The sequence below is a fragment of the Bos javanicus genome, chromosome 23 (genome assembly GCF_032452875.1).
Source record: "Bos javanicus breed banteng chromosome 23, ARS-OSU_banteng_1.0, whole genome shotgun sequence".
Classification (NCBI taxonomy): Eukaryota; Metazoa; Chordata; class Mammalia; order Artiodactyla; family Bovidae; genus Bos; species Bos javanicus.
Genome location: NC_083890.1, coordinates 10,564,039 through 10,576,400, shown reverse-complemented (window position 1 = coordinate 10,576,400; position 12,362 = coordinate 10,564,039). Strand labels below are relative to the sequence as shown.

The 12,362-nt window shown below is 39.2% G+C and overlaps 1 protein-coding gene across 1 annotated transcript; it reads right to left on the bottom strand.

Annotated features, from left to right (window-relative positions):
* Window positions 1–815: 815 nt before the first annotated feature.
* On the bottom strand, window positions 816–10,779 carry SRSF3 (serine and arginine rich splicing factor 3). Its single transcript, XM_061398025.1, has 6 exons — window positions 10,636–10,779; window positions 8,736–8,943; window positions 7,322–7,456; window positions 5,134–5,172; window positions 4,841–4,927; window positions 816–4,663 (listed from the first exon to the last, which is right to left on the bottom strand). Exons 2-6 carry the CDS (start codon window positions 8,939–8,941, stop codon window positions 4,636–4,638), a joined length of 495 nt encoding a protein of 164 aa, XP_061254009.1. The 5' UTR covers window positions 8,942–8,943; window positions 10,636–10,779; the 3' UTR covers window positions 816–4,635.
* Between the last annotated feature and the right edge of the window lie 1,583 nt (window positions 10,780–12,362).

Below are 12,362 nucleotides of genomic sequence, written 5' to 3'. Positions count from 1 at the left end.
AGTACTCAAAAAAACTTCCTTTCCTGGAGGATACAGCTGGCCAAGTGAGTAGAGACAGGACCAGAACAAAAAACTTCTAATTTCCTTTCCTTTCCTATGCCAACCATCTTCCCCCCAGCTTCCACCATCCTGAGAGCTTTCTTAACCCTTTCCAAACTATCATTGTTCATCTACTCCTATTTTCAAAAGTGGGCAGCTTCTATGCATTGCCAACTGAAGACAACCAGGATTGTCAGTTAAGTCAACTTCTTATCCCCGCTAAAATTTTCATTAGAGCAGTAACACTCCCAACTTTTTAGCCTTTCCACCAGTACTAAAGCTACATAAGCTATCCTACATTACTTATTTAGCAATAGGGCTGAAACAAAATAAAAAATTAGATGGAAATTGGTCCAAGTTCAGTAAAACATGCACTCCACTGCTCCTGTCTTCTAACTTGTACTTTACGATTAAAGTTGTTTATACTCATTTCTTCACCTCAGATTCTTTACATTCACTTGTTTTCCACTACTGCTACGTAAGGGGCTTTTCAAAGCACCTGAAATGTTTGCCACCTCACTCAAGATCCAAGAGCCTCTCAGGACATTTAAAATCCCTACAACCAACATCTTAAATCATTCTAATCTACAAGAGAACTTATTACTATTTAGTTCAAGGTTTCAACATCCCAACATTGGACAAAAGTCAAGTATTACCTATGCTGTTTTGAGTCAGAGCTGGTGTTATTCCTTATCACCGCACCCCATTCCCCATTAAATGCCTGTCAGTCTGCCATGTGGGGAAAGTGTGACACAAAAAGGATTAAATGACAAATCAACACTCCATTTTGTATTTATTTACAAGATACTTTTGTTGAAAGTTAACATGGATGGTTTTTCCTAAACTAAAATTTTCTCATTACAAAAGAAATTCGGTTGCAGAGAGCCAGCTGGATTGAGTTAAAAGAAAGTGCCAGCTGCTTAAATTTAAAAGTATGTAGAAATTGTTTCCTGAGGGAGTTCTCTCAAAACTTAGAATGTTTTTTATGTTGGTCATTTCCATTTCCCTTTCCAAATGACCGATACAAACAGCAACCCTACAGCATTCACTAAGTAATTTTCTTCGGCAACTTTCCCCCTTTGCTCCAATTTGAGGTTTGGGGACTTAACAAAAAAAAAAAAAAAAAAAAAAGGCCACTAAAAGGATACTAACTTGCCCCAAATAAAATCTGTGAGTTATATACTGAAACAAAAATGCCAATTCATAAATGAACTTCAAAAAGAGGGGGGAAGTCACCTACAGCCTACTTTTTCTGGAAGGTATAATTTTGCTCTGGAAATAAAGTGAAATATTCTCCATCTCATCTAGTCCCCAAACGATAACTAGCACAAGAAGGTAAGTATCAATGTTTCCAGAAATTTTCACTTCAAGACTAAGTACATATATGTACTAATAGATAAGGCACTATATGGTCACAATGCTTTATGTAAGTCAGAGAACCAAGGAAAAAACTAAAAAAAAAAAAAAAAAAAAAAGGTAACATTCTGCACAAGTACTTCATGTGTTAATCTGGGAAACATTTTGGCTGTTGTCTTGTGTTCCATCCAGGTAGTTAAAAGAACCGGGATACAAAATTATGAAAATACCATATTATGAATTTCTGCAGTCTCAATTAAACATTAAGTTGCATAACAAAATTAAGCAGTTAACTAGGTTTATCAAGACAAATTTTCAGTATCTCTTCTCAGAACCTTACAACTATTCTGTGTACAGCTGAATTCTTTTGAAGCAGCCAATTTAATAAAGTAAAATGAAGAGAATTTGTGTGGATATATAAAATTAAATCCAACAGCATCAGACTGTTTTGATAAAAATATACTCCAACCCAGTTTTTCTTCAGCTACTTTAATTATAAAGTCTTTCATGTTCTCAAAAAGAAAAGAAAACCAGAAGGCAACAGTCTAGTACAAAAATATACAACTGGAAGACATTGCCACCAACCAGATCTCACAACTAAATCATGTTGGGGATTCCGAAAATAAAAGCACATTGATACAAAGTACTAAACCAGTGGTTCTTATATAACCCAGGGATGGAAAAATCAATCAGTAGGCCTGGAAAATACCATTCCTGATAAAGCACTGCAGAAATATGAAGCACGACGCTTCAATAAAAAGCAACCAGGACTTTCCATCCAAATACGGGTGAGTTTAACTAAAAAGGTGGTGATGCCATCTACTCATCACATTATCTTTTATGGAACTGTAAAAAAACATAGAAATAGTTGGTAAAAGGTATCTATATCTCTAAACTTCTCTTTCTGCTTAAGACATGGAGGTCAGATGTAACCCACAATGAATTGAGAACCACAGAATTAACTATTTCTGCAAAAATAAAAACTATACTCTTAGATATGTTCCTTAAATTATCACCAAGTGTTAACAGTGACCTCTAGTGAACACCTGTCATCATTACATCACAAGTCAAAGTCTGTGACTGCTTTCAGTATAATATTCAACTGAGAATCCAAGACACTGGCCAATAGGACTTGTAATTTCAGAAATTAGTTAACTACAGAGAACTTTTTCAAAGCCACAATGTAAATGTAAAATACAAAGTTTTAATAATTTCTGCCTTCCGTATTTTTTAACAAGCCATAGAACTGTGCTAAGGCTTCTGGTTAAAGTGATTGTAAATTTGGATCCTAAGGATAAATCTGAGTTAACTTTATATTGGGTCTGTATTGGCCACTTTGTAGCTATAATTGTTCCTTTTTACAGAAGCCCAATTTAAGACTCTGCAAGTTGCATACTGTCAAAAACATCCATGTTCATTGTAAGAGCAGTGTACTAGTGATATACCACATTACTTCCACGAATCAGTACCTATCTTGCCTTGCTTGATCCCAACAGTTTTTAAGCTCATTATGAAAGCCAGAAGGCCCAAAGCCTGAGCTCTCAGTAAATAAGGAGGCAGTTTTACAAATGTCTTCTGCCAAAAAGGATCATACTGAACTCCACTGACACCAGTTTTCCCCTGTGATAACCAGGACTCTTCTCCCTTGATACTTTTGTGAAAGGTTAAGAAGGACCACTGGAAATAAACTTGTTTAGGATGAATTTCTCATAAAACATCCTTATAGATTAACACAATGACTTGTCTTTCATTTTAAAGAAAAGTCAGTACAGCACAATCCAAAACTATCTTTAAATAGCACATTTAAGGAAACTAAGCCAAAAGACTGTTGCATTATGATTTAATCTAATTGCACACAAGTTTGAAATTACAACTCCTCTAGATATCTAAGAGGAAGATTATGCATGCCTCCATATTTCAATTCTGCACTGTTACATTTGAACCATGTAGTGAATTTCACATAATGATGGATCAATTTAGAATTCCCATGCAACACCTCAAATTATATAAAATGGAAGCAATTTTTAAAGCTCTGTGGAACATTTTCATGCTAGTGATAGAAGCTTTTTTTTTTTTTTTTTACTGGCAACTTTGGATTATATATGTATCAGGTGGCTATACTTTAAAATGTTGGTCACTGAATATCATGGACTTTAAACTGGCTTCTGCTCCTAAAGACATATCACTTAGGTAGACACCAGAAAGTCCCTTCACTTCAAAAGCCTCAAATGTATTTCCTAAAAAATAAGATTTGTGTAACCAACTGCCTTCTGTGGGACAAGAACTATGGTAATAGTGGGTTCAACTATTACAATTATGCTTATATTTTATTTTCAAAAGCACTTTACAAGAAAATATAAGTATGGCTTCCAATAGGAATGTTACACCTGGACTTGGTACCAAGCTCAGATTTTAGTTTTGCAAGGAAAAACAGGCTTTCAGGTTAAACAACAATTTGTAACCAAAACTTTAATCCCAAGGATTCTCACAAAACATATTACAAATGACAGCATGAAAAAAGAATCTTGCACAGTAACTCAATTCAGCTCTACAATGTACCCTTAAACTGGCAGGACATTTGTTATCTTGAGTAGTCTCATTATTTCCAAATAAAGAACGTTACAAAGAGCTATGTATTCATATATAGCAATCACAGAATGAACTTACAACCTAAAGCAAAGGTAAACTAACTTCCTTGAAACTTCTTAGACTCTACACCAACTGGACAACCTTTTGTCCAGTGTGAAGACTAGTGGGATTTTTAAACCTCTAATCTAGTTTAAGGGTGCAGCTTTAATTTTTCCAGCTGGCTTTTGAGTTCACAGCAGCTTTTAAAAACTGCTTACTACAGCTGCATACCATATCCCAGGTATGTTGAAAAAAAAAATCTTCCAATTTTTGCCAGTTTTTATTTCCATCATGTTAAACATCGACTGGGCAGGAGTTAAGAGATTTATTATCAGCCTATGCAAGACTAAAATTCAAAGCAAATTAAATTTTGCTTAAGGGAACATTGTAAAGTAACAATTCTTGATATTACATGCCTCATATGATCCATTTCAAACCATAGAGAATTACACCTTTGTGTCACTGTTCCAACAGACAAACAAATGTGAACAGCTAAAACATTTTAAAAATGCACCAAGCTTATGAAGTCTCAAACAAAACTTGAATTTTCTGTACATACTCCTGTCAAATGAAGTTATTTCCTGTACATCACTCCTCTTGCAAACTGGTCTTCTATTTCCTTTCATTTGACCTAGATCGGCTGAAAAACAGAAACAAAAGTTACATCTGGTAATTCAGTTACAGGCAAAACTTCATCAAAAGATTTTTACAGTAAAGTTATAAAACATTTTGTCCTAGTAGCTTAAAAGACCTATTTCTGTTTTTAGGATATTATGTATGTAAGCTCTTAAATGGCTCAGGTCATTAAAGATCTTACCTACGAGACCTAGAGAAAGATCGGGACGGCTTGTGATTTCTCTCCCGGGACAGTGATCTCTCTCTTCTCCTATCTCTAGAAAGGGACCTAAAATAAGAGGAGAAAGAAAAACGGAGCCATTCAGGATTACACACAACAATGTCTAAGTTTTTGAAAGCTAAAAGTTCTATATGTTACTTGATTCATTACTAAAGTCAGTGTCTATTGCCATTAACTGAGTCATCTGGAAAACAGCTTAGAAATTTCACAAACACTCCCATTTCTGAGAATGTGGCCCCCCAAAGATACTTTACCTGCTCCGGCTGCGGGAGAAGCTTCTCCGTCTTGGAGATCTAAAAGCAGAAAACAGAAAAATTAGGCTAATTGTCAATTAGCATTTATGGCGTGAGGCATTTCCCAACTTTTCAATCTCACTGTTGGGCCCAGTGAATGTGCCGAAGAACTGGCACCCATCGTCCAAAAATAAAAATTTTTTAAAGGAAAACAAAACAAAAAAAGGGCACAGAAGGATTAAGGAACCAAAAGCTCAAGTGAAAAGCAGGTATTCCAATCATGGATTCACTTTAACAAAGAATGCTTCACAGCAGATCTGTCCAATGCAAAACTTCATGTCAAACTAACTTCACTACCCAAACACCACACCAAAATGTAGTCCCACAAGTAGTTCCAAAAACAGTACCATAAACCAGTATTTGGAACCCATGCAAACCTGTAAGTCCATGACAAGACTTAGGTACCAGGTGGATAGTGTAATTTTGTGAAAACGCGCTAGGTGTAAATATTGATGCCATTAAGTGCTACATTAGAACTGCATTTGTGATCGTCACATTTAAGAGTGTGTTTAGACTTATCAAAATTACCTTAGCTTGGCCCACTTCACCCCCAAAATTTAAAAATTTTGAAAACTGTTAGTAAAACCATTTAAAGGTGATAGGATTCAACAAATTTTTGCTAGAAAGGAAAGCTAAATCTGTTAGAGTTATTAAAATTTTTAGTTTGGCATCTCACACATGCAAATAAGTTTCACTTGAAGGTCTAGTTACATTATGAGTTCCCTATCACCCTTAAAAGTTTTATTCAAGCAATATATATGTACGTTACCATTCAATTATGCACAGCCAGCCTTTGATCCAGAAAAAAGAATTACTTTAAGCCGCTTACTCCTTATTTTAACCAGCAGTAAACTGTATAAGCAGGAAAAACTTACTAGTTTTTGGGTTTCAACAAGCTAGAAATGGTGAGGTGAGGCTGCCGGACTGACGGCCAGGAAGAATTTGCTGAAAAGGTTTTGCCAGATGTTGCGTTGGATTTAGTTGGTTGGCGAAGGGGGTGTTGTGGATTTTTCCTGCTTTTTTGTTAGCCGAAGGCTGCTGCTGTAGTTGTTGTGAAGACATTTGGTAAATAAACAGCTGAGCTGATTGGCCAGGAATGTGTGGGCGGTCGAGGTGGCTGCTGCCGATTTGGTTAAGGTTGGAGAGAAGGCTGAGAGAAAACAGCATGCTCGGGAACCAAAGGGCGGTGCAACCTGACGACTGGCCATGCCTGGGTCATGTGAAACGACACCAGCCAAGCTGAATGGGGCGCGCTGGTCACATGACGCTGAAAGGGCTAGTTGACTGGCTAATGCAGACTCAGAGGGTGGTGAGAAGAGACATGATGGTGACTCTGTAACGGGGTTCATTTTTATTAATAGATGGACCAAAAAGCACAAAAAAAAATGAAAAACAAGCCATCAGTACAACCATCTATTAGCTAACAAATACTCTTTATTATGATGGGCAACAGTGTGTTGTTTTGTTTTTCAAAACAGCAAAAGGGGCAAGATTTTGAACTCCTATCTCCTAGGACTTCACTCACCTGTAAGAGGTAAATTCAGTCCTATAGAAACTATTTTGGAGGTCTGAGGAGATGTGGAGTTAGCATCCAGACAATACTGCCTGGTCCAAGAATGATGCCATTTTCAATTATAAAAAAAACCTGCATTCTCTCCTATTTGGGTTTGAAGAACAGATGACTGGGATTACTTTAGCCCCCTTTATTGGTCAGTGACTTTAGTTTCAGAATGATTTCTACTTTACCAGTTGTAACAATAAAACAGCTGCCTGTTTGATAAATATTACAATCGTGCTAACAGTAGAAAACACATTTTTGTGAAGAGCTAGAGTTGAATGTAATGTTTGTCATTATGGAGTCAAGAAATGGAAAAAGGCCTAAACTGAAGTATAAGGGAAGACTTGGAAAGATGCAACTAGAAGATGAACTAGAAGACAGATCCAAGATAGAAGTTACTGACTACCAACATGAACAGTGACCTAAAGACAAAAGCCAACACTCAGCACAACTCACATATCCCAAACTACACCCAACAAACGCTTCGTAAAAACCTGATTCTTCAAAGTTAAAACCCACCAACAAACTTTAAGAGAGATACCTGTTCCTATTAGCTACACCAATACCTCTAAACACGCTCTCTCTAAGTACCTGCGTCGAGGTGGAGGACTCCTCCTCCGATAATCATCTCGAGGGCGACGACCCCAAGAAGGAGGTGGGCCACGATTACGACTTCTCTTTTCACCATTCGATAGTTCCACTCTTACTCGGCAGCCACAGAGTGTTCTAGGAGGGAAAGAAACAGTGAATTTAAAACAGCCAAACTAATTTTCTAGGAGATGTGCATTAAAAGCAAGGAAAAAACAAACACAAAGCCCCCTTTTATAGCTAGCTTCTTTGCAAAGAATCCAACTGTATGTCTGCAGAATCCTTAGTACCAAAGCACGTTTTAGTTCCTTATCTTTTTTCTAGTAAAGAAAACCAACTTCCTTGTGTTTTATTGCTGTTAAGTCAGTCTGATCATTGGGCTCAATGTTAACAGTTACAATTTAAGTGTGAAAACCTAGATTCATCCTCCAAGGTAGTTAGTTCATTTGTACATCCTGTTTTGACTTCTTCCTTGGGAAGATGCAGCAACTGTTTACCTACTCCATTTGTTGGTCTCTCTCCTCCCCATCCCCTCTAAGCAAACATCAGTAAACAGGACAGAAGCATCCTGGACATTTTACATTTTCCTTTCCCTTCAATCATCACACAACAGTTTAAACATAAGAAACTGTAGCTGAGAACAATTTAAAAAAAAAAAAAAAAAAACCCTTTATATTCCACCTACGCATTGGTCCACAATCACTAAGTTTAGATAAGCCACCATATGTGGACAGTGATTGGGAAGAGGTGGGGCCCTGGAAAAATGTTTCCGTAATCTGCTTAGATAAATGACCTTTTACATATCTTTATAGTCAACTCACAGATCCTTTAATTTTTGGATCTTAATTCTGTTCCTTGGTTTCATGAAACCCAAGTTTTCAAATGCCAAGAAGAAAGGCAACACCTGTTCACTGTTAAGACTCAGGTGTTAACTTACCAGCCAGCTAACAGAATATTGTAATGCAAAGGGAAATATTGTTATATGATCCACACTTCCTAAACAAATATTTCCAACAGGTATCAAAAAAAGATAATAGTACAATAAACCCATATAACTATATCCACTTACAATCTGTGGCCATTAAGAGGGATGATTGAGCCACAATTCTTTTAGACACAATTCAAAGGTGACAACATGATTGATGCTTTGTGGTGGATTTAGATTAAAATGTTTCAACCACATGAAGCCACACACCCAAGCTGACCATTAAAATTATTTTCTCCAATGGCCAAATGAATAAAAAAACTTCCTAGGTATCTTCACAAATTGTTCATTTTGATTGCCAAAAAAAAGGTTTTATGTAAATTTCCAATAACATCAATTTCAGATAGCAAAGAAGCCATCTAAAAGTCATATATCCTAGAGATTTTGAATATTAAAACACAATAAACTATCATTAATTAATCAACAAATTACCTCCCATCTAGCTCTCGGACAGCATCAGCTGCGTCTCGGGGATCTTCAAATTCAACAAAAGCAAAGCCGGGAGGGTTTCTAGCAACCCACACACTTCGGAGTGGTCCATAATAGCCAAAAGCTCGTTCCAATTCAGTCTTGTTACCATTGTTTCCAAGATTACCTACATAAACTTTACAGTCCAATGGACAGGAATCACGATGCATTTCTGCAATAAAAAAAAATTATAATCCACAGTGAAAAATAGATTCAGGAAAGAATGCAATACTAAAACCCCAAAAGCTAGGACTATCCCAATGGTTACCGGTAACTGCACAGAAGCCAGAACCAATTGTGAAAGAAGAGGGGGAAAAAAGCCTCCTTGAAAAGCGGGGGGAGGCGGGGCGGCGGGGAAGGTAACACACCAGAGGAGTGTTTACCAAAGTAGAAACAGGATTTTACCTATTTCAATTAATTTCACCTAGAAGAGTAGGATCACCTACTCAGAAGCAAATTCAAAAACATCAAACAACTCGCTGAAGACAATCACCAAGAAAACTGATACTAATGTGCCTTCACAGGTCAAGTTAACCAGCATCACTCCTCACAATGCAATACAAATCTGTTTTTAAAAAATGTACCTTACTCTATTCTCAACAGCCCAAAAGTGTCAAGCCAAATATCCAGCAACAGGTACATAAACAAAATGTACTATCCAAATTATTCCGGAATCAAGTACCCATAAATGCTACAAACGTGTCAGAGCATACAGTTATAGATATCAGACACGAAATAGTGCACATATTACGATTCCAAGGATGTGAATTATCCAAAAAGGGCAAATCCAGAAACATTTTAGTAGGTACCAGGGGCTTGGGAGAGAGGACAGGGCAAAAGGTGAATGGATGCTTCGGTATACAGGTCACTTCGTTGGGTATAAAAGACGTTCCAACTGGTGAGGTGACAGCTGCACAACAATGTGAACATACTAAATACCTCTGAACTGTGCACTTTAAAATGAAGCTTATGTTAATTTCACCTCAGGAAAAAAAGCACTTGTTGCATAAAATTTAAGCCACCCAGGGGGCTTACATTTTTACAAACTTTAGATACTTAGTCACTTAAGCAATATCTAATCAACTTATAGGCCAGTTATCAACTGCATAAAAAAGCAGTCTGCCCATGAACTCAGCTCAAGAGCTTTACCATTCTTTTCTCACTCTGGGTTTATCCAATTAAAAAAAAAAAAACCAGTCCAGACACATCCTAATTGCGTGACCCCACCCTGCAACCAGTTCTGAGACCAAACCATTGCTGGGGAATGTGTTTTTTCCCTTTTCCAGAGACTTTACAGTGACCAGTTTCAGGCCCACGCATCAATAGGAAAAGTCACAAGAACAATTCAGCTCAAGGAAGGTCGGTTAAAAAAAAAAAAAAAAGTTATTGGGTCCCGACTTTAAAAGTGAACTCAAGTTAAAAAAATAAATAAAAATGAAAATGAGCATCGAAATCAATCATTATGGTTCTAAAGGCTCAGTTTTGATTAGTGACCTGAAGGGAAAAAACGATGAGAAGCTACCTAAGGAAACGTGCTACCGAAAAAAAAAAAAAGGCGCCATAAATTGAAAAGCCGCGGCCTAAAGTACAACCGACTACTGAGTCCCCCTTCGCCTCGACCCGGATAATCTCCCTTCCCGGCTCACGGCCTCTCCGTTCCCAGTGTAGGATTAAAAACATCTCCACTTTGAGGGCTGGGTATACCTCCGAGGGGCCAAAAGCCCCCGCCATAACCCCTAGCTGAACGTCACAAAATGGCGGCACCGTCTCTTTGTCTCAGCCTACAGCCGCCATTGGCCTATCCCCACTTCGGCCCCTTTAGGACCCATTTCCCACCTCATTCCTTTAGTAGTCGTTCGCTTACCGAGATATTGGGTTAGAAATGCGGAGGTTCAAATCCACAGAACCTAGGTTAGGTCTTCCCGGTCCACCTCCCGCCCGGCGTCCCCGGATGCTCTCGCACACCCGGCGTCCACGAAATGGCGGACCACCGCCGTCTCCTCGCCCTTATTTATATGACACACCAAAGTCACATGCCTGGATGGGCTCGCCCAATGAGAGGCGGAGAACGCCGTGACGTAATGGCTACAAACGCTGCGAGAATCGCGGTTGCTGGGAGCGCGCTCAGGTCTTGGCGCCTTGTCTGTAGAGGCGGCTGAGGGGTGTCTCAGGTCCTGAGTTCCTTCAGGTGTAATTCCCTAGTTGCTGACTTCCAAGTTATCCTCAGTCCCGTCTCCCTCACCTCTAAATAGGCGGGGGTTTAAGAACACCTCCGCTGTTACTCTCACTGATAAAACGTTTTGCTCCTAATAAGATTAAAGTATTAAATACTTATTATTCACTAATTACTTCATCCTCGTAAGCGGTTAGGGTGGAACTAAGACCATCACGTTTAGGAAAGTACTTCGGAATTGCTCCCAAGGTCAATGAGGCTTTGTGATCAAGCTGCCACCAGACTGTACCAACCGGGGTCCCACAGTTAGAGAAAAGCCCAAGCCTAGAAAGTCTGGAACTCTGGCTGGTATCTCACGTCTCACGCAAACTGCAGGATTTGACCGAGACGATGGCGCATTATCACGGACTCTTGAAAAGTTTAATAGCAACGCAAACGCAAATGAGACTGCGTTCCAGGCCATCTGGAAACTACCACATTTAGCAAATGAAAGTGGAAGTTCCTGAAGAAGATTGAACCTTTCTCCTAGCAAAGGCTGCTGTATTGGCCTGAGGGCAGGGCTGGGGTCCGTGGGTCACTCATACCTTCCTCTGTTTTCTACTTCCCCTAAAAAAAAAAAAAAAACCCACGAGCCACAAGGTTAACTATTGGGAGAGAAATATAGCGACTGTGGCTTCCCAGGTGGCGCTAGTGGTAAAGAACCCGCCTGCTAATGCAGGAGATAAAAGAGAGGTGGGTTCGATCCCTGCGGGAGGGAAGATGCCCTGGAGGAGGACTTGGCAACCCAGGCAACTCCAGTGTTCTTGCCTGGGAAATCCCATGGACGGAGGATTCTTGCGGGTTACAGCCCAGAGTGGAACTGTAGCGACTTAGCACACGTGTCAGAAAAATCACCAAGAGCCCCTTCCTCACAATAGTGAGTTCAGTTAGGAAGTTTGCCTGGTGTTCCCTATCCGCTTTCACTGGAGTCTGTGTTGTTCAGTCGTGTCCGACTCTCTTGCTACCTCATGGAGCTCAGCAGGCTCCTCTGTCCATGGGATTTTCCAGGCAAGAATACTGGAGTGGGTTGCCATTTCCTCCTCCAAGGGATTTTCCCGACCTAAGGATCCACCCAGGTGTCCCGCATTGCAAGCAGATTCAGTGGGGTCTGACTTATGCTAAATCTGCTCTCAAGAGAAGCACTAACAACTTGTATTTTCCCACCGTTACCTGAAAGATATACCAATTATTGTTTTGTTTCTCTCAGGCGTTCTCTTACTGTGGCTCTGAGAGGTTTATCCATAGTGGGGGGAAAATACAAAGATTTAATAGCCCTGAGCCTTAGTTTTTACATCTGTAAAATGGGGCTTCCATACCAGCAAGGGAAGAGTTGCTGCTGCTGCTGCTGCTAACTCGCTTCAGTTGTATCCGACTCTGTG

Bases quoted from the DNA above. Each gene is read 5' to 3' on its own strand.
- SRSF3 (XM_061398025.1), bottom strand. From the start codon at position 8,941: ATGCATCGTGATTCCTGTCCATTGGACTGTAAAGTTTATGTAGGTAAT. The intron at 4,928-5,133 runs GTAAAGTATCTT...CTCTTATTTTAG, and splicing joins TTCTCCCGCAGCCGGAGCAG to GTCCCTTTCTAGAGATAGGA. The intron at 4,664-4,840 runs GTAAGATCTTTA...TCTGTTTTTCAG, and splicing joins TCTTTCTCTAGGTCTCGTAG to CCGATCTAGGTCAAATGAAA.